At 45.2% G+C, this 22,809-nt stretch overlaps 1 protein-coding gene across 1 annotated transcript in view; it reads left to right on the top strand.

The window, feature by feature from the left end:
* LOC140186435 (glutamate receptor ionotropic, NMDA 1) overlaps positions 1-22,809 on the top strand; it is a 101,004-nt gene that overhangs the window by 60,806 nt on the left and 17,389 nt on the right. The window contains exons 11-19 of the mRNA XM_072240705.1: positions 419-552; positions 3,228-3,392; positions 5,343-5,461; positions 6,408-6,520; positions 9,429-9,577; positions 11,786-11,943; positions 13,546-13,707; positions 15,078-15,187; positions 18,512-18,657. Coding sequence (XP_072096806.1) covers positions 419-552; positions 3,228-3,392; positions 5,343-5,461; positions 6,408-6,520; positions 9,429-9,577; positions 11,786-11,943; positions 13,546-13,707; positions 15,078-15,187; positions 18,512-18,657 — 1,256 coding nt within the window. The remainder of the gene's footprint in view (positions 1-418; positions 553-3,227; positions 3,393-5,342; positions 5,462-6,407; positions 6,521-9,428; positions 9,578-11,785; positions 11,944-13,545; positions 13,708-15,077; positions 15,188-18,511; positions 18,658-22,809) is intronic.

Genomic DNA, 22,809 nt, shown 5'->3' with positions numbered 1-22,809 from the left:
TGGTCCTGGGTAAACAAGTTATTTTTGATGTGTTACAATGAAGAAATATTACCACATGGGGGCAGGAAGGATCCAACTCTAGGACAGAAGATTAGAGACACAAGAGATTCTGCAGATACTGGAAATCTCGAGCAACACACACAAAATTGTGGAGCAATTCAGAAGGTCAGGCAGCAACAACGGAGGAGAATAAATAGTCGGCATTTCGGGCTGCACCAAACTTGGCCCAAGATGTTGACTGTTTATTTCCCTCCACAGATGCTGGGTTCCTCCAGCATTTTGTGTAGGTTCTTTGTTGAAGATTACGTGTTTTGTTCGTGGATTCCGTGCTGTACATCGCCTATGTAAGGGTGCGATGCTGTGCCTGACTACCAGAGGCATTAACGATGAACCCTGTGCTCTCTGCATTGCTTGGCAGGTCGGCCTATCGTCCCTCAGTGCTGCTACGGGTTTTGTATTGATTTACTCATCAAGCTTGCCAGCACCCCCGCACTGAACTTCACGTACGAGGTGCACCTAGTCCATGATGGGAAGTTCGGGACGCAGGAGAGAGTAGGTATTCCGCCTGTCAATGCCGGCCCGTTATAGATATCCCAGTGGGAGCAAGGCTTGATCCGGTGGATGTTGCAATGTAAGAGCAGTGACCCTGTGAAACGTCAGGTTCAGCAGATCACATAGGGGATTACCACAAGCCTCTCTTCCATCAACAGAGCACAAGGTTCAGACAGGAGGTGATGTTACTGAATTTCCGTGGTTGCAACGTATTCCCAATTTGCATGAAGCAAGAAGGATAAACACAAGAGGTTCGACAGATCGTGGAAATCTAAAGTAACACACACACACACACAAAACGCTGGAGGAACTCAGCAGGTCAGGCAGCATCCATGGAAAGGAAGAAACAGGGCTGAGACCTTACATCAGAACTGGAAAGGAAGGGATAAGACAGTGGAATAAGGAGGTGGGGGAGGCAAAGTACTACAAGTTAGAAGCTGATAGGTGAAGGCAAGTGGGTGGGGTAGGGGGGATGAGGTAAGAAGCAGGGAGGCGATTGGTAGAAAAGGTAATGGAGGTGAAGAAAGAATCTGATAGGAGAGGAAAGTGGAAGGGGAAGGAGGAGGGGCACAAGGAGAAGGTGATAGGCAGGTGAGGTGAAGCAAAGTGGTAATTGGGAAGCCAGAGTGGGGAATGGAAGAAAAAGGAAGAGAGAAGGGGGAGAAATTACTGGAAGTTAATGCCATCCGGTTGGAGATTACCCAGATGGAATATGAGGTGTTGCTCCTGCACCCTGAGGAATATGAGGTGTTGCTACTGCCTCATTGTGGCAGTAGAAGAGGCATGTCAGAATGGGAATGGGATTGGAATTAAAATGGCTGGCCACTGGGAAATCCTGCTTTTTTTGTGGACAGTGTGAAGTTGCTCTACAGTCCCCAATCTACTTCGGGTCTCACCAATGTGGTTGAGATCACATTTGGGAGCACCAGATACAGTAGACGACCTCAAAGGTTTGCAGGTGAAGTGTTGCCTCACCTGGAAGGACTGTTTTGGGGGCTCTGAGTAAAGGTGAGGGAGGAGGTGAAGGGGCACGGTGTAGCAATTCTGCCGCTTGTAGGGATAGGTGCCAGGAGGGAGAGGGATGAATGGACAAGGGAATCATGGAGGGAGTGATCCTTGTGGAAAGTGAAGAGCGAAGGATAGGGATGTAAAGTTGTATTTGGTAGTAGGTTCCCATTGAAGATGGCAGAAGTTGCACAGAGTGATGTGCTGGATGTGAAGGGTCATTGGGTGGTAGGTGAGGTCGAAAGGCACTCTATCCCATTAAGGCAGCAAGAAGATGGGGTTAGGGCAAATATCCGGGAAATGAAGGAGAGGCGGGTGAGGGCAGCATCAATGGTGGAGGAAAGGAAACCCTATTCTTCAAAGAAGGACAACATCTCCACATTCTGGAAAGAAAATTCTTACCCTGAGAATAGATGTGATGGAGAAATGGGACTGAGAAAAGTGAGTAGCATTTTTACAGGTGATGGGGTGGCAAGAAGTATAGTCAACATAGCTGTGAGAATCAGTAGGAAGTGAGAAGGAAACGGGAAGGGTCTGGGATGGGTTCTGGCTGGGAAGAAGAGGATAGTGAGGGGCAGGATAAACTGGGGCACTCACCATATGGTTGTGGATTCACACTCTCCAGGGGTTAGAAAACTTTCTTTCAGGGAGGGGAAGTGCCTCTACGTTGGTCTGGTGTACATGGTGGATGTGTGTGTGTATGTGAAATATTTGTATTGTATTTCTGCACATACACATATGTATGTTTGACCCGTCAAGAGAGGACAGAAGTGAGTCATCTCCAACACCAGCACCGGGGACAAGTATTGGAATTGCATTATTATTGTCACATGCACCAAGACACAGTAAAAGCTTGTATTATGTACTCTTCACACAGATCAACTCATTAGTGTATTGAGCTGCCTGTGTTGGCATTCACCTGTCCTGAAGGACAATGGGTGATGGTGATCATCATCACAAGCTTGGGCGGAAGGTATGGAGATCCTGAGATGCCTGGATGTCATGATCCCCCTCTCGGCCTCACCAGTGTAGTCCAAAGGAAAGCTTATGAAGCAATACGTTTGGCCCCAGCTCGGCTGCAGGAGCTGCCGGAAGGATGTTCAATGATGTCCAGCCTCCTTAGGGGCTCCACTCCAGATTTGCTGTCCGGGTTTACTCCCATAGCCTTCATCTCTCCTGAGGCTGCCCACAAGGTAGTGGGGGAATTGAGCTAGAATAAGGTAAAGCAGCAATGGAGAATAAAGTGTAAAAGCTACTAAAAAAGAAGTGTAGTGTAGGTAGACAATAAAGTGCAAGATCATAATGAGGTAGATTGTGAGGCCAAGAATCTATCTTATTATATAAATGAGTCCATTCAAGCGTCTGATAACAGTGGGACATAAGCTGCCCTTGAAATGGGTGGTAGTGCTTTCAGGCATTTGTATCTTCTGCCCGATGGGAGGGGGGAGCAGAGAAAAAGTCTAAGGTGGGTGGGCAGAGCTACCAACAAGCACATAGACAGGGGCTGTTCATTGTGCATCCTTGTACAAGACTGCAGAAGGCTGGTACTAAAGATGACTCTAGTTTGCACTGTGTGTTGAGTGGGAAGAGTGTGGTTTCTACCAACTTTCTCCCACTGTCTGTGTCACTGTAGCCCTGCCAAAACTCATGGAAACTTTCCATATTTCCAGGTGAACAACAGCAACAGGAAGGAATGGAACGGGATGATGGGGGAGCTGCTGAGTGGGCTTGGTGACATGATTGTCGCCCCTCTCACCATCAATAATGAGCGAGCCCAGTACATTGAATTCTCCAAACCTTACAAGTACCAAGGACTCACCATCTTGGTGAAGAAGGTATCACTCCAGCCATTTGCTCATCTAACCATCATCATCAAGAAATCAGGACCAGTCATCCAGTATCAGGTCCCTGCCGTCAGACAGTAGGGAGCTTTAGGAGCAACACACACAAAATGCAGGAGGAACTCAGCAGGCCAGGCTGCATCTGTGGAAAAAAGTACGGTTGACGTTTCGGGCTGAGACGCTTCAGCAGGACTGGAGAGGAAAAGCTAAGGAGTAGATTTGAAAGGTGGGGGGAGGGGAAAGAGAAACGGTGGGTGATAGGTGAAACTTGGAGGAGGAGGGATGACACAAAGAGCTAGGAAGTTGATTGGAGAAAGAAACAGAAGGCCATGGAAGAAAGAAAAAGGGGGGCAGGGAGAAGGAGCACCAGAGGGAGGCGATGGGCAGGCGAGGAGGTTACATGAGAGAGGGACAAGGGGATGGGAAATGGTGAAGGGGGGATGGGGAAGCATTACTGGAAGTTTGACAAGTTGATGTTCATGCCATCAGGTTGGAGGCTACTCAAACAAAATATAAGGTATTGTTCCTCCAACCTAGGTGTGGCCTTATCCCGACAGTGAAGGAGGCCATGGATGGACATATCAGAAGGGGAATGGGAAGTAGAATTAAAATGGGTGGCCACTGGGAGATCCCGTTTGTTCTGGCAGATGGAGCTTAGATGCTCAGCGAAGCGGTCTCCCAATCTAAGTCGGGTTTCACCAATAAGGCCACACCAGGAGCACCCAACACTGTATATGACCCCAACAGACTCACAGGTGAAGTGTCGCCTCACCTGGAAGGCCTATTTGGGGCCCTGAATGGTAATGAGGGAGGAGGTGTAGGAGCAGGTGTAGCACTTGTTCTGCTTGCAAGGATAAGTGCCAGGAGGGAGATCAGTGGGGAGGGACGAATGGACAAGGGAGTCATGTAGGGAGTGATCCCTGCTGAAAGCAGAAAGTCGGTGGGGGGGGGGGGGAGGAAAGATGTGTTTGGTAGCGGAATCCAGTTGGAGGTGGTGGAAGTTTCGGAGAATTATGGACAGGGAGGCTGGTGGGGTGATAGGTGAGGACAAGAGGAACCCTAAGGGAGCTTTAGCATATCATTACAGGCCAAAACAATGAATCTCTCCATTCCTAGAGGGTTGGACACTGGACTGCAATCCTTCAGGCTAGCTACTGGCTGACAAGTATGGGTTAAGAATGGTAGAATTCCAAAATAATCTCTCATCTCACTTTCCCTCCTCCTGACATGGCCATCTCTGTCAGGGAGTTCTCCTCCTGACCCTTGCTCATCTTGCTTATCCTCACAGGGCACTGCCTTCTACAGACAACTGCAGAGCAGCCCTTAGTCTTTCCAGGGTACAGTCCTTCACTGCTGGGTAAAAGACAATCTTCTTCCCTGTTTTATTTCTCTGCCAAGAAGTTTGAGGATTGTCCAGAGATGAAGTTTTAAGCCCTGGTTTTTGGGAGCCTCTCCTGCCTTTTGCCTTTCCTCTCTGTCAAAGGTCAATCCCATTAACGTGGTCCAGAGTTGCTCTATCAACATCAGGGTTATAGAGAGACAGGATGATGAAGAAGGGACATCAGTTACCGAGACAGGTATATGAGTATGTGTGTGAAAACAGACCCCTGTCAAGCTCACAACTCACATTGAAACAGCTTACTAAGATAAAGGATAGAGATTCCAGTTAATAAGAGTTTGTGAGGGGGAGAGATGCCTGTTATTGAGAGAAGGTGTCAACCGGAAACAGAAAGGGAAAAACTATTGAGATAGAAAAGCAGTAGATGATGAATGAGGCTACCAGTTAGTGAGTTATTTGGGAGCTTATTGTCTTCAAGGAGACAGACAAAGGGAGGGGAAGTGTGCTGATACCAGACATTCAGACCAGATGTGAGATTGTTATTCTCACATGGATTATAATCCCATTTCATTTGCTCATGGTAGCATTTTTTCTGCTGTTAACAGGAAATTCCCCGCAGTACACTGGACTCCTTCATGCAGCCATTCCAGAGCACGCTCTGGCTCCTGGTGGGGCTTTCTGTACACGTGGTGGCAGTGATGCTTTACCTCTTAGACAGATTCAGGTTTGTGCACCTCAGTTAATGTCATTTCTCCGCTTCCTTGTGTAATTAGCGGAGAAGTTCTTTGCTCAATGATCTGAGAACATTTTGACAATGAGCAGGTGTGTCATTACTGACCCTTGGTCACATCTCCAACAACGTCCAGAATTCTTTGAGCTTGTGGACTTGGAAAGGATTTGATGAAGCTTAGTACGGGGGTTATTGGGAAGAAAGTGAGAAGCTGCTTCAGACTGTAAGTGTCATTATTCATCAGAAGGGCTGGCTGCGGGAAGTTGTGATGTCAGCATTGAGACTTAGGCCACTTTCTTATCCGTCCCCCCGTGGTCACTCACCTGCTTCACTCTTGGACAGTCCCAAAAAATCAGTTTAAGACACTGACTCATATAACTAACAAATGGAAGTTACCTGCCTACGTCCTTGCAGCCATTCTTTGGCAGGAGCCCTGTGCCTCCAGCCGGATAGACCATCCTGAATCAATGGGATGATTCCGAGGACTGCTCTGCTGGACTCCACACAGACCCAGCAGGGTAGCCTAGGGGCAACTGGAGCTGAGGGGTGGTGGTGCAGGCAGAAGGTGGAATATGAGACCCGGGATGGTGCTGTCAGCAGTGCAGAAAGATGTCCCATAGTACTGCTGGACTTCTATCCCAGCAGGTGGACAGGCTGGGGTGGAACTATCACCATATCTCCCATGGATTACTCCAACATTCCTTCCCAGCTAAGCCACCTGTAACCTTTCCATCTCGTAATGGGGGCTGGTGTGACTTACACAGACCAGTCTCCATCCAGGATCAGCTCGAAAGAGTGAAGTGACCACCTCTTATGTTTATTCCTCCACCAGTGTTACTCTTGTGCTGGTCATGTGCCTACAATTCTCCCACACCCCACATCACGAATCTGTCCTTCCAAGAGTTACCTCTCCTGTAATACATGAACCTTCTTCCCCCAGTCCTTTTGGGCGATTTAAAGTGAACAGCGAGGAAGAAGAGGAGGATGCTCTGACCCTGTCCTCGGCCATGTGGTTCTCCTGGGGTGTGCTGCTAAACTCTGGAATTGGAGAAGGTGAGAGAACAGACGGTCCGGTACTGAGAATCTCGGCCTCAGGCAGCAGATCCAGATTTGGATCCAGGACACCGTACTGTTAAATCTAGAAAAGTAAGCAAGCAGGTTACAGTGACACAAGCGACTGCAGATGCTGGAATCTGGAGCAGCTGTTGCAATGCCAATCCCCCTTCCCCTACTGAATAAATAGTGATCCTTCCCAGTAACATAGTTGGGGGAACTTTTTTATTAGAACCAGAATCAGAATCAGAATCAGGTTTAATATCACTGGCATATGTCATGAAGTTTGTTGTTTTATGGCAGCAATACATTGCAATACATAAGAATAAAAAACTATAAATTACAATAAGAATAGTGCAAAAAAAAGAAAAAATAGTGAAGTAATGTACATGGGTACATTGTCCATTCAGAAATCTGATGGTGGTAGGCAGGAGCTGTTCCTACAACATTGATAGCTTGTCTTCAGGCTCTTCCTTGACGGTAGCAATGAGGAAAGCCACCGTTGTGGTTATCGTGAGACTATTACAGCTTGGGGCATTCCGAAGTTCACAGCTCCATTCTGGCACCGTCCTGTAAGGAGTCTCTAAGCATCTTCCTCGCGGAATGTGTGGGTTTTCTCCGGGTCCTCCGGTTTCTTCCCACAGTCCAGAGTTGTACCAGGTCGGTTAGTTGGTCATTGCAAATTGTCCCATGATTAGGTTAGGGTTAATTGGGCTTATTGGGGCTCAATGGGACAGCATGGCTCCAAGGGACTTCAGAGCCTATTCCACACTGTATGGAGAAATGAAAAGGGCATGTCCTGGGTGATAGGGTGGTGGGGGGGGGGGGGGTCCTGAATGAGGGATGGCGTATTTTTGAGGCATTGACACCACGGAAATGGGTGGCTTCAGCAGTACTGAGTCATCAATGTGGAAGCTTTTTGCAAATTGGCTGCTGTGCTTCCCAAAGCACCGCCACACCCAGAAACCCTTGAAAATATTAAAAGTGGAAAGTGCAAGAAATACTCAGCAAGTCAGACAGCATCTCTAGAGAGAAATAGAGTCAGCATCTGAGGGTCAATGACCTTTCATTGTAAGCAGTCTGATCTGGCAATTTTTTTTCAAATTTCTTTATCTCTTTGAATCCCTTTAGGTCGTTTCAAAGTACTGGGAGAGACTTTTCTCACTAGGGGAGTTCAAGGTCTTATACATTATGGCACAGAGGGAGGCCATTTGCTCTACTGTGTTGATACTTGCTCTAAGAAAAGTAATCTTAACCCCCGCCCCCAACTCCACAATCCCAGTCACATTCTTCTAACTCCCCTGTGCTCTTGCAACTTGTTGATGGACCACTTGCCCATCAACTCCTCCATTATTTCTTCTGCCATTCACCTACACCAAGATTATTTACAATAACCAATTAACTTCCTTCTGTGAGCCAAGCTTTGCTGTATGATTATCAGTCTTGAAAATGGCTTAATCAGCCTTACAACATGTTGTGAAGCTGACTGGGTCATTTTCACCTCTCCAGTGTGGTGGTTTTCCAAATACTTGGAAAGTAATGCCTGCAGACCAACAGTGATTTAACAAAGTTATACTTAATGTTGAACAATGTAACTGTAGTAATGGGTGATAACTTCTAGTTGTCAGATATTTCTTTGTGTAAGAGTGTCAAAATGTGGAAGAGGAACAGCAGGGAGTCTTGCTTAAGTATAGCAGGATCACCTGTGCAATCATTTCTGTTAAAATCTCTCTCACAAAGATAGCACGCTTTGGTAATTTCCACCAGAATCATTCAACGCGTCTCCATAACATCGCCATTACTGCTGTCTGTTCAAAACCAATGAAGATTGACTAACAAGTAAACCTCGATAGGTGACTGGCAGAAATGAGCAGCTCTGATACAGACTGAAGGAAATAACGAGTTGGAGGTAACGAGTCCGGCAAACTGAAGTGTCCAAATGGATGAGGTGTTCCACAAGTTGGTAACAGTCTAGCAGTGTGGAGGCCACGGTCATAGAGGTTAGCGTGGGAGAGGGATGGATGGTATTGGTCATGGTACTAGTTTATTATTGTCACCAAGATGCAGTGAAAAGCTTGTCATGGAGTCATGGAATATTGCAGCTCAGGGACAGGCCCTTCAGCCCATCTAATCCATGCCAAACTATTATGCTGCCCAGTCCCATTGACCTGCACCTGGACCATAGCCCTCCATACCTCTCCCATCCATGTACCTATCCAAGTTTATCTTAAATGTTGAAATCAACCCACACCCACCACTTCCACTGGCAGCTCGTTCCACACTCTGAGTGAAGAACTTTCTCCTCATGTTCCCCTAAACATTTCATCTTTCACCCTTAGCCCATGAGCTCTCCTTCTAGTCTCGTCCAACCTCAGTGGAAAAAGCCTGCTTGCATTTATCCTATCTATACCCCTCATAATTTTGTGTGCAGTACCGAAATGCAAAATTATGCATACTTCTCACATACTGCTCAAACAGATCAAACCATTATACGCAGTACATTGAGGTAGAATAAGCTAAAATCGTAACAATGGAGAATAAAATGTAAAAGCTACAGTGAAAGTGCAGGTAAACAATAAAGTGCAAAATCACAATGAGGTGGATTGTGAGGTCAAGAGTCTATCTTATCATACAGAAGGTCCTTTCATGAATCTCGTAACAAGGGAATTGAATAGCAGAATGGATTTGCAGTCAGTTTCCCTGATATGTACAAAAATCTCCCAGAAAATAGTATGGGTGTGGAAAGAGGGAAGTATACATCAACCCAAAGGAGCAGTGTGTGTGTGTGTGTGTGTGTGTTTGAGAGAGAGAGAGAGAGAGAGAGCGAGAGAGAGAGGGGGGGAGGGGGAGATGGCAAAGACAATGTTCCGAAGCTCTAACATGCTGCCTCTCCAACCTATGCTTTTAGGGGCTCCAAGAAGCTTCTCCGCTCGAATTCTGGGCATGGTTTGGGCTGGATTTGCTATGATAATTGTTGCCTCTTACACTGCCAACCTGGCAGCTTTCCTAGTGTTGGACAGACCCGAGGAGAGAATCACAGGAATTAATGATCCTCGGGTAAGGTCACTACTCCCAGTATAAAGTATAAAAGTATAAAGTATAAAGTACTCCCAGACATTCCCAAAGGCCTCCAATACCTTCTCCTTGCTAACTTGTATGTAGTACGAGGCAATACCACTCATCTCCCCCATTTCCTTAACTTCCATCATTTTCTCCATGGTAAAAACTGAAGAGAAACTTTAAAAATCTCACAAACTTCCTTTTGGTTCCACACACAGATGGCCATGCTGTTCTTTAATGGAACCTGTTTAATCCCTAGACACCCTTTTAATACACCTATAGAATGTCTGGGGATTTTTCTCTTCTTGCCCTCCTAATTTTTCTCTTAAGCGCCCTCCACACTTGTTGTAGTCATCAAGCAATTCACTAGACTAGCATAATGTTTTATAGTACAGGTGACCCAGGTTCACTTCCCACTGCTAACTGTAAGGAGTTTGTACATTCTCCCCATGACCGCATGGGTTTCCTCCGGGTGCTCCTGTTTCCTCCCACCAGTTGGAAGGTTAATCGGTCATTGTGAAATTGTCGCCTGATTAGGCAAAGATTAAACTGAGGGATTGCTGGGTGACTCGGTTCTGATCTCAATCAATCTTAGTGGCATCCGTTAGTCTCGCAAGACCATGGATCTGCGCCCAGAAGGTCTTGCTTCATCGATCAATCAGTAAATAAATAAATAGACAAACAAACAAAGTAGATCACAATTGCTGATGCACAGTTTATACTTCCCTCTTTTGTTAAACCAGATCCTCAATATGTCTAGTCAACAAGGGTTCCTTAAACCTGGCACTCTTGCCCTTCCCTCTCACAGGAACATGCAGGACATGAACTTTTGACATTACAATTTTAATTGCCTTCCACTTGGCAGATACTCCTTTTTCTGCAAAGAATTTCGCTCAGTCAACCATTTCAAGATCCCATCTAATGGTTCTAAAATCTGCTCTGCCCCAGCTCAGAACCTAAACTGACTGCACCCTTCTCCACAACTATTTTAAAACTAACAGAATTTTGCTTACTGGACCCAAAGTGCTCTCTGACAGACCACTTCTGGCACTTGCTCTGCCCACGAGAAGATCCAGTGTCCCACCCTCTCAAGGAGGTCCCTCAGCTTGATCAAGAAGACTTTCTTGGACACATTTCACAAATTCCACTTCATCCAAGCCTTTCACACTATGGTTGACCCAGTCAGTATTAGGGAAGTTAAAGACTCTCACAAATACTACCCTAATATTATTTTTTGTTCCAATCATGTTTTTCTTGGATAATTTTGTATAATTTATGTTTAATTTGTCTTTTTCTTGTGAATGTAGTGCCTCTAATTCTTTGTGCCCGTGATGCTGCTTGCTACAAATACATTTTAGATTGTGCTATGCATACATGTATTTGTGAATATGACAATAAGCTTGACTTTGACTTCGTCACATACACACACATCCACCCCCACACACATATGTGCATCCATATGTACATATATACACACACAACCTATGAGAATTATCATGAATTCAAAGATCAAAGATTCATTTATTATCAAAGCCTGTATCCACATACAACTCTGAAATTTGTCTTCTCCAGGTAGCCAAGGAACAAAGAAAGAACATGAAAGTCATTCAGAGAGAAACATCAAACCCACCCACCCCCCTGCACAAAAAAGAATGACATCCTGATCACCAACCCCCAAAACCCCCTTCACCCTGCACAAATGGAACAGGAACATTGATCCCCAAAAAACAATCCCTTCACCACACAGAAAACTAACGGAACACATCAGAACATCAACCCCCAAACAGCCTCCTCTCGCACAACAAAATGGAAAAGGAATGGGGAATAAGGAAACATAGAATATAAAAACTATAAGTCTGAAAAAGTCCACAGTCCATAAACACAATAGTCCAATCCATGACCGCAGAACCCAAAATACCATCCTTTGACACCACATGTGGCAGAGAGGCCTACTGGCCTGGGCCCAAGAAAAGGTTTAAATGTCAGGAGCAGCCATGGGCAGTGAGTGGTCAGGGTCTGGGAATCTGATTGCATTCAATGACCTGTAACATGATGTTCCCATCACCACATTAATTCCCACATCTGGATCCAGGACGGTGCACCCATATCTACATCTTAGAGAACATTCCATGTGGATGCGTGCTGTCCTGTGAGACGCCTCGCCTCAGATGTCTGGGTTTGAAAATTGCTTGTGTTTGCTTACAGCTGCGGAACCCCTCGGACAAGTTTATCTACGCCACGGTGAAGCAGAGCTCGGTGGACATCTACTTCCGGCGCCAGGTGGAGCTCAGCACCATGTACCGGCACATGGAGAAGCACAACTACGAGAATGCAGCTGACGCCATCCAGGCGGTGCGGGATGGGTAATGCTCTCCACACCCTCAGAGTAATGGCACCTGCAGCAATTGCTTCAGAGGCTGTTCACCCCAAATCGATCTGGAATGGGGCTGTTGCGGATTCATTAGCAAAACCTAACAAAGTGAACATCACAGTGTGTCTCTGGTCTGCAGTTGGACTGGTCAGGTGCAGGGGCTGATGCAATGATCACTGGATAATGCAGTGCTTAGTTCAGTTATCAATGGGGGCTGTGGGGATTGATACAGTGATCACTGGACAGTCAAAAACACAAGAAATTTTGCAGACGCTGGAAATCCAAAGCAATGGACACAAAATAATGGAGGAACTCAGCAAATCAGGCAGCCATTCCATTTGTTGATTTCCATAGGTGCTACCTGACCTGCTGAGTTCCTAAGCATTTTGTGTGTATCCCTGGATAGTGTAGGGGTTTTCAGTGATCACCAGAGGAGCAATGGTTGACACAATGATCACTGAATGGTGCAGGATTTGAGGCAGTTATCGCTGGATGATGTAGCATTTGAGGCAGTGCATGTTGTTGATCGGTCAATGCATGCAGTGGACCAGAGTGTGAAGTGCAGAGAGCTCGCAGGGTTGGTCTTATATATCAGTAAGTAAGACAAGGTTGGATAGATTTTTACAAAGTAGGGGAATTAAGGGTTATGGGAAAAAGGCAGGTAGGTAGAGATGAGTCCATAGCCAGATCAGCCATGATCTTATTGAATGGCAGAGCAGGCTCAATGGGCCAGATGGCCTACTCCTGTTTCTATTTCTTATGTTCTAATGTTGGTAACATTGTCCATCAGAGGTAGCACATGGAATGGGCACTGAATGCCCTTCAGGATCCGAGGTGAGAGGTGTAGAGAAATGATGCAGGAACTGTGGTGCTGCTGAGTGATAAAATCCTCTTGGTTAAAGCATTGGCAGCCTGCGCCATTGGTACACACGGCATGATTTGAGATCAATAAGCTCCAGAGCTGAAACTGTAGGAGAGAAACATATACATTTATAGAGCATCCCAACCCTTACCCTCCAGCAACCACCTTTAAAATGTGAAACTCCGAATCATTAAGCAGATGTTCTGAAGAAACGTTGTGAATGCTCAGATATGCCCGCTTCTTGCAGTGGTGCAGGTTGATGGATTGGACCCCAACCAATACTAAGTGAAAACAGAAATCTTTTATGATTTACAAACTTTTTCAACATCTCAAGAAGGTATCTCATCACATTACAGGCAGTGCTGTTAGGGTTCTGCACTCTTTTTGTACAGCCACCCATCTCACATGAAGTATATTTTACATCCAAATGTTCAGTCTGTGATGTGGAAGGTCAGGATTAGGCTGACCACCTTGACAGTGTTTTGTAGGGAAAGACCACACAGGAGACCAGCTGGTGCCTGTGAATCCCATCAGCGTCCAACAACATTCGGTGTTATAATATTCAGCATTACTGGATAAAATAGCCCAAACAGGAAACAAATTTGAGCGGTGTTTGGTATGGAAAGCTTCACGGCAGTGCTGGGAGCGATTTGGTGGCTTGTAGCTGCTCTGCCCTCCGGTTCTGCATGAGACAGATACAACCACTGCTCACCAGGAGCTGTTTCATTCCAGGAAACTGCACGCATTCATCTGGGACTCCGCAGTGTTAGAGTTCGAGGCTTCTCAGAAGTGCGACCTCATCACCACAGGGGAGCTCTTCTTTCGGTCTGGGTTTGGTATTGGGATGAGAAAGGATAGTCCATGGAAACAAGCCGTGTCACTTGCCATCCTGAGGTAACATCACCATCCTAACATTGTTAGATTTTACCCTCTTCTCCAAGAAAGAAGACACTGTTTTGGGACTTTATTAAATTGCTCATTATTTTTAACATGTTTTATTGTTTAAAAGTTCTGAAATGTTTCCAGAGAGAATCAGAATAACATTAGCTTTGTCCAGATTTTCCAAGCTAAGCTGTCATCCATTTTAACATTTGATAACTTCACTTGCCCCATCATTGAAATGTTCCCACAACCAGTGGACTCACCTTCAAGGACTCATGTTCTCGATATTTATTGCTTGTTGCTTTGTTTGTTTGTTTATTTATTATTTTCTTTTTGTATTTGTACAGTTTGTTGTCTTCTGCACTCTGGTTGAACACCCAAGTTGGGCAGTCTTTCATTGATTCTGTTATAGCACTTATTCTATAGATTTATTGAGTATGCCTGCAAGAAAATGAATCTCAGGGCTCTATGTGATGACATATATGTACTTTAATAACAAAATTACTTCGAATTTTGATCTTCTGAGTATAGTAGAGGCTTCCTATAGTACAGTAAACTGAAAACATGTTGTATTTCACTTGAGTGGAAAGAAGGCGGGAAGAGGGCAGGTTTTGCTTTTCTGGGACATGCTTTGGGAGGGAGTGTAAGGAGCAGATTAAGAAGAGAGTTAGATAGTGGCAGAGCTAAGGAAGCAACAAGAAGTGCGACAATTGTTTCTCTCCTTGTGCTCAGTGAATACTCAGCAGCAGAAATGAGCTGTATTCTGTGTCAGAGTAGGAGACAGCCTGAAATCTCCCCACTGGAAATTCTATACAGTGTGGGGGGGGGCGGGGTTCTAATGCTTAGCATATATGTCCTTATTAAGACAGAGCAATAAGGAGAAACCCCCATGAAGGATCAGTTTAAATATCCTCTCCACCGACCCTGAGAGAGGAGGACTTTGGCAATGGAGCTCAAATTCTCCTTCCTGAATTAGAGGAGTTATCATGAGGATCGGCCAAGTTAAAGTTGATATAGTCTCACCCCAGACCCCTCATCATCACCATCTAGACTCTTCCATTTTGTTCTCCTTCATGTACCTGCTACCATCTAACCATCATATGCAGCTACAGTACTTGCCCCCAAGGATCCAAGGCTTAACCCCTCAGGCTAAGTGCCCTTCTCCAGAATACTTTGGTAAATTTATCACTGACAATTTACTTTAATGATACATTGAATCAAGTGATGGGCCACAGAGGATATACTGAGAAATCTGCCATTTAAGGTACTGAAGGTTAACTCCACAGTTTCTCAGAACTTCCTGACACTTATCCAGGTCTCAGACTTGGAATACCAGATTTTCTGAGAACCCTCAGTGGCTGATTATTTTCCATGTCTTTCAGTTTCCATGAGAATGGCTTTATGGAGGATCTGGACAAGACATGGGTCAGGTACCAGGAGTGTGACTCTCGCAGCAATGCCCCAGCAACTCTCACCTTTGAAAACATGGCAGGTAATTGTCCCCGCAACATGTACCTCAGAGAGTGCTGCATAGTGTATGAGTGAAAGAGACAGTCACGGATCCAACCTGCCATGGACTGGACTGGATGGCTTGAGAGGCTGGATAGGCTGGGACTGTTTGCGCTGATTATGTGGGGAGCCAAGGGGTAACTGCACAGAGGTCTATAAAATCACAAAGACACCAAATGATGAATGGTTGCAGGCTTTTCCCCAAGATCAAGGAATCAAAAACTAACAGACACAGGTTTAAGGGGAAAGATTTTAAAGAGGTTTCGAGGGGCAAATTTTTCACATGGAGCACATTATGTTTATGGACCAAGCTGCCAATGAGATACAATAACAACATTTAAAAGGCACTTGGACAGGTACATGGATAAGAAAGGTGTAATAGGATAAGGGTCAAATAGGATAAGGGTCAAATGGGATAAGCTCAGATGGGCATCTTTGTCGGCATGGACCAGATGGGCTGAAGGACCTGTTTCTGAGCTGTATAACATCATACCTCAATGAATGTGAGGATCTATGCAGGAGTGAAGCCCTCTGACCTCACTGACAGCTCAGGAGTTAGTTCAGGGCCACATCTTCAGCCGGCAAGCTCAGGGTGGTTGGGTGACAGCACCAGACACTCCCCATTGTTGCTCCTGATGGTGGTAACCTCAATAACTGCAGGCAGGTCACTTAGTATTGAGGGGCTGATGGGGTAACTTGGATTAACTTTTGGGAGACTGCATTCTGAGCAGAGAGTAAGTGATACTGTATTGGAAGTGCAGAGTATGGCAGGAATGTTTGGTTCCACATCCAGTGGGAAGAGAAGAGTTCGTATTGCATCTCCTATTCATCTCATGGGAGGGTGCTGGGGAAAACACAGGGTGATCGGACCAGGACTATGGGAGAGCTGCACCTTTGGACTGCAGGTGGGTGTGGAGGATGAAGGGGGTGTACAGTGGTGTCCAAAAACCTCAATCTGAAGCCACAGTGGAGGAGAAGGTGAGGACAAAGGGAACCCTATCCTTGCTTTGAGAGGAGAGTAGGGTGACGGCAGGAAGTAAGAGATGGAATGAATATAGGCAAGGGTCCTGTCAACTCCTGTGGAGCCACAGCATGGTTCAGGAAAATAGATGATAAACTGGAACCAGTGATGAGAATTTGATCACCAGTGAAAGTGACCAAAGGTAGAGGAATGGAATCATTGTGCAGCGAAGGTCACAGTGGTCTGGGTTAATGTGAAAGGGCGGATAGTACTGGTAACCTAGACCCAGACACTGAATTTGTGAAAAGCACAGGAGCAGAAGAACCATTTTACAGCTGGAACCAGTGCCACTGGTCTGAAGATCAAGCTGGATCCAATGCCACAGGTCATCAGGTCACAGCTGGATCGAGGATCACAGGTCAGCAGATCACAGGTGTATCCAGGGTCACAGGTCAGCAGATCACAGCTGGATCCAGTGCCACAGATCAGTAGATCACAGCTGGATCGGGGGTCACAGGTCAGCAGATCACAGCTGTATCCAAGGTCATGGGCCTGTGAGTTTGTGAGATTGGACACAGCATGATATAAATGAATTCAACCACACTGATGTTCTTAGTGAGATGGTAACTTGTAACCACATTGAGTGAACAATTAGTTCTGTGACATCCTGATGGTAATAAGAAGATTTGACAGAACAAAGTTGAGTCCCTGAAGTGGGCAAGATGTCAAGTGGCTGAAGCTTCATCAAAGAGGTGGTTTCAAAGCAGTTTTGACAGATGGTATCAGATCTGTGTTACTTCCTATGGCCAAGCTTCATGGTGGGGAAAGATTGAACCAGTGATGAGAAGAGGTGGAACAGGAAAACTCAGAAAAGTATTATGTAATTCACTTTGGAAGGTGGAATTTGAAGGCAGAATACAGGTTGATGGCAGGATTCTTGGCAATGTGGAGGAACAGAGGGATCTTGGTGTTCATGTCCATAGATCCCTCAAAAGTTCTGGGCATGTTGATAGGGTTGTTAAGAAGCTGTGTGACATGAAACATGGGATCCAGAGAAACTTGGCTGTGTGGATACAGAATTGGCTTGCTCATGGAAGATAGAGGGTGGTTGTTGATGGAGAGTATTCTGCCTGGAAGTCAGTGATGAATGGTGTTCCACAGGGATCTGTTCTAGGATTCCTGCTCATTATGATTTTTAGAAATAACTTGGATAAGGAAGTGGAAGGGTGGGTTAGTAAGAATGCAGATGACCCGAAGGTTGGTGGAGTTGTGGATAGTGTGGAGGGTCGTTTTAGGTTACTGCAGGCCATTGATAGGATGTAGAGTTGGGCTGAGAAATGGCAAATAGAGTTCAACCCAGAAAATTCTGAAAGTAATTCATATTGGAAGGTTGAAGGCAGAATACATGGTTAATGGCAGAATTCTTGGCGGTGTGGAGGAACAGAGGGATCTTGCAGTTCACATCCATGGATCCCTCCAAATTGCTGAACAAGTTGATAGGGTTGTTAAGAAACTGTATAGTGTGTTGGACTTCATTAATCAAATTAAGTTGAGTTCAAGAGACGTGAGGTAATGTTGCAGCTCTATAAAACCCTGATTTTAGACCACTTTTGGAATATTGTGTTCAGTTCTGGTCACCTCATTATAGGAAGGATGTGGAACCTTTCGAGGCGGAGCAGAGGAGATTTACCAGGGTGCTGCCTGGATCAGAGAGCAATCTTATGAAGATAGGTTGAGCGAGCTGGGGCTTTTTCTCTGGAGTGAAGGGGAGGTGATTTGATAGAGGTGTACAAGATGATAAGAGGCATGGATTGAGTGGATAGCCAAGGAGTTTACCCCAGGGTGGAAATGGCTAATATAAGGGGGCATAAGGAGATTGAAGATAAGTATGCGGGGGGGGGGGGGGATGTTAGAGGTAAATTCTTTACACAGAGAGTAGTGGGTGCATGAAATGCCCTGCAGGTGTGGTGGTGGAGGCAGACATATTAGGGACACTTAAAAGACCTTAGATAGTTACATGGATGAGAGGAACATAGAGAGCTGTGTGGCAGGGAAGAGCTAGACTAATCTTAGTGTAGGTTAAAAGGTCGGCACAACATCGTGGGCCAAAGGGCCTGTACTGTGCTGTAGTGTTCTGCATTCCATGTTCTGTGACACACAGTTCCATTATATCTGTGCAGTGTGTGCCTGCAGATCAGAAGCAGGTCAGCCCCTGCTGCCCTAGGCACCCGTTGGTCGGTCTCACACACACACACACACACACACACACGCGCGCTAAGTCATCTCTGATTTTAGGAATTTAAAGCCAGAAGCCATTGAACTCGTGCCTTTATTCCTGTCCTGCAGGAGTCTTTATGCTGGTTGCTGGAGGGATTGTGGCAGGAATATTCCTGATATTCATTGAGATCGCCTACAAGCGTCACAAGGATGCTCGGAGGAAACAGATGCAGTTAGCCTTTGCTGCTGTCAATGTGTGGAGAAAGAATTTGCAGGTATGTTTCAGGGGAAGGTCCCAGAACCTTTGAGACACATCGCTGAGGTACAGTAATTCTAGGGCTGGTTTCAAGAACCGTCAGAAAGCAAGAGGGCTGCATTGAAACAGCCTGAGAGTTACACACTCACAACTTCAGCCAGTGCTGCAGGTACACTGTAAGTCATGGATCTGTGATTGCCTGTTTCGTCTGCTTGCAGACAACATCATCACATAGAAAATATGACAGTGAAGACACATTTGCCATTTAAAAAAATGTGGATGAAGAAATGTGCAAACCATTCAGAAATGAAAATAAGTTCTACTAGTCACAATGTAACAATAACTTGGATGAAGTAATTTATGTGACTGTTTAGACACATTGCACTCTTTAAACAGGATGCTGCCCTTGAAACACATTAACTTCATTGGCTGGCAGTTGTCTCCGCACGGTTTGGTTAATCCTGTACCCCCTGCATGTTGCTCCCTGATCGTGGCCTTTTTCTACGTGTTCTGCATCTTGGCCCTCACTGGCTTCAGTGCATGACTGCTGCCCCTGCACTAAGAACACCTTATGGCTGCCAGTTTATGTGCAATGCATGAGCACCTTTGGGCCATCTATAGTACTCCGAGCAATCCTTGTGCATGCTGCGAGCATGCAGAGGAGGCAGAGCACAAACAGTGCTGCTAGTTTAGCTCTCGACTATGTGACACGAGAAGCCAGCGTTTGGCTGCTCGAAGGATGCACCTCCAGCAGGACTCGAAGGACGGACACTTACCTGTGGGTTTGATGGTGAGTTCTCGGAAGCACGAGTTGCTGATTGGTGCGTGGAGAATATCGGATTTTTGGAAGTCTTCAGGGAGTGTGTGCTTTGAAGTCTGACCTCTGAACTTTAGCCAAGATCTGAGGCAACTTGAACTAAGCTGATGATATTCCTCTTGGTCTACAGGCAAGGCAGGGAAGGTAAGTAGAGGGCTTGCAGAACAAGACCACCCATTAGAGGAAGAGTGGAATGCTAGTCGCCAAGGACATTCAGGGAATAGATCCCCACATCCACTGCAGCAAGGAGCAGTGGGTCCAGTAATGCAAGGAGGCATTAACCAAGACATGCAGATGCTGCAGGCACAACTGCGGCCAGGGAGCATGGCCAGGCCTGTGTTGTCAGTGGCAGTGAAGGAGACTGGATTTCTTCACCTCTGCGTCTTCCAAAGCTTGAGCCACATCAGTGTGTCAGATGTCCGAGAACCATGAGGCATCTCAGTCTCTGTTACATCCAGCTGGTCTGCACCATTCACAGATGTCCACGAAGGTCAGTACTCAAGACCAACCCCCCCCCCCCCCCAGAGCAGCCATGATCTGTATGTAGGTGAAACCTGTGTATACAAGGGGAGCTGTCAGACAGGGGGAGCAAGGAGCAAGCATGCCCTGCTTGAGGGCACAAGAGGTCCCCTGCTCAAGGCGTTGGAGGGAGTTTCCAATGTATTTCCACCAAACCACCCCTCCCCCTGCCAGCCCTTACCAGCAGCTGTGGAGCAATAGCTGGAGGGTAGGTAGAACAAAGAGCAGGAGAAGACAGGAGTGTCGATGGTAAATACCCCTTTCGGGTTGGCAAGTGAAGGAATAACTGATTAGATTGTGAGCAAGTATTTGGTTTGTACGCAAACCCCTAATCCACTTGTACAGAGCATTTAAGAGAAATCTCTCTGTTTTATTTGGTATTTTAAGGAACCAAAGGATCTCAGACTGATTGACTATACAGATGTTGACATGTTTTGGGTCAAAAATCCTTCAAGAAAATGGGAATAGTGGGGAAATAAACATATTTTAGTTTACAATGGACAGCGTGAAAGGAAAGAGTGGGGAGGGAAGAGAGGGTGGACACCAAAGATATTAAAATAACAATTTAAATACTGACAGGAAAATTTAAAAAAAAATTGAAACTGAAAGTAAAGATTTGTGGAGAATAACAGGCAGCATATAAGGAATTCACAAATATCTTATGGACATGTGATATGCAACCTCCCACAAAATTTCTCTGTTATTTCCCAATGTTAAATTCATCTTTCGTCTGGGCACACTGCAGCCTTAGAGGTCTAATATTAACTTTAACAATTTCAGGTAATCGCCACTTTTTTATTTCTCTCCACTGTTGTGACTGTACCCTTCAGTTTGTTTATTTTTAAAAACTATTTATATCTAACTGGCAATTTTTAAAGTGATTATTACCTTGACACGTTAGATCTCCACCCTAAGCACAAACATTCCCTCTCTACAATTCCCACTTCCCCCACCCCAACACCTTTATTTCCTTACTTTTTTAGTTCTCTGGAAACTTACTAGTTTTCCACACTCCTTTAAACTTGACAGTCAAATGTGCAACATCTTAAAAGCAATTTAGTAAAAGTCTGTTGGAATACTAATATAATAAGTATAATTAGCATCCACTAGACTGAAAAATATGTTTGTACAGCATCATAAGATCTAGAATTTGCCGGATGGTGGCTTTACTATATTCTGCCCAGTGCCCTGTGCTTTCTGTGATTATTCTGTCCAGTGCATTGTGTTCTCCCTTATATCTACTCACTGAGTTTGGCCTGGATGTGTCTGGTTTTGGTAAAATCACCAAAGATCATAAAGCAGGGAGGGGAGGGGGGAGGGAACATTGACTCAGACCATGAGAGGCCTGCGTCGGGCATTTTCATGCCTTACAAGGCACAGATTGTGGGGCGCCACTCCTCGCACATACACAAAGGCAATGTGTGGTTCAGGGCCTTGCTCAAGGACACAAACATGCTGCCACAGCTGAGGCTCGAACTAGCGACCTTCAGATCACTAGACGAACGCCTTAACCCAATGCAGTGTAACCCAGCACTTTGGCTCTTTTAAAGCTCATTAAAATGAAATGTACACTACAGCTAATACAATACAGCACAAATAATATAAAATAAAATATTACAAGGAACTACAGGATAATTATTTGATAATTTTGAGATTTTTTTAAGCTTGAGATTTTCTTACATATTGTAATACTGTTTAGCCATATTTAGCTTGAAATGCAAAATGCAAATAGATATTTATTTATATACTTCCTGCATTATCTGTTTTTATTTACAGTATCTATAGAAAGAGAAACAGAATTAATGTTTTGAGTCTGACAAAGAATCCTGGCACAGAAATGTTGACTCTGTTTCTCTTTGTACAGATGCTGGCTGATCCTTGAGTATTTCCAGCATTTTTAGCTTTAATTCCATATTTCCAACATTTGCAGTTTTTCACATATCAACAAAATGCCATCTTTATGTAACACCCCCTACCTTCAAAACTAAGAAATACGTTTATTTGGTGAGAGGTTTTCATATAATATTGGAATCCATCCTGTCACCTTTGGTCAGTAGCTTTAAATATTCGCAACCCAGTGAACACTCGCTGGCCTATAGAAAATTCAGAGATACACTGATGGGGACATTCCAGCAAAGGAATTCTGCTGCAGCTTCAACAAGTGCTTCCTTAAAATAAAAAAAAGGCATGTGTGTTTAAAAAAAAATCATTCAGAAAACTCCAAAGAAACAGCACTGCACCACAGAAAATCTGATTAACTTGGAGGAGATTTATTTTAGCTCATTTCTTGGTCCCAAAACCTGGTGGGAAACTCATTTAATTTCTCAGCAGCAATTCTGTGTTCCCTATCACTTTACTTTCTGTGTCAACAGAAGTACCATGGGCAGAATTAGTCTGCTGTGAGATTTTAAACCTCATTGGTCTGATAGGGAACCATTTATATTTACCCACCCTGTTTCTCTGGAAACCATTTAAAGGGCTTCTCAAATGCTCATGATTCATTCTTTGTCTTCGCTAAGATGTGACCATGTATAAGAATGGCTCTCCTGGTCTCCGGATCATTCCAATTGGCCGCTGTTGATCTTTGCCACATCTCACACCTTTCTACTTCCCCCAAACTCCATATTCAGGGAGGGGAGACTTTATCTACATGGGCTTCAGACCACAGGAGCAGTCAGAATGGGCACAGAGGGCAGGCATTCAGGAATAGCACTCATATCCTTACCGGGACCTTCTCAAGGAGCACCTGGTGTAACTTTGGAGGTCTCCATATCTCCTTGCACATTGGTCATATCCTCTATGAGCACTACTTTTCACTAGGCCATTCAGGCTCCC

The sequence above is a fragment of the Mobula birostris genome, chromosome 22, assembly GCF_030028105.1.
Source record: "Mobula birostris isolate sMobBir1 chromosome 22, sMobBir1.hap1, whole genome shotgun sequence".
Taxonomy (NCBI): Eukaryota; Metazoa; Chordata; class Chondrichthyes; order Myliobatiformes; family Myliobatidae; genus Mobula; species Mobula birostris.
The sequence above is the reverse complement of the archived record's forward strand: the minus strand, read 5'-3'. Positions and strand labels throughout refer to the sequence as shown.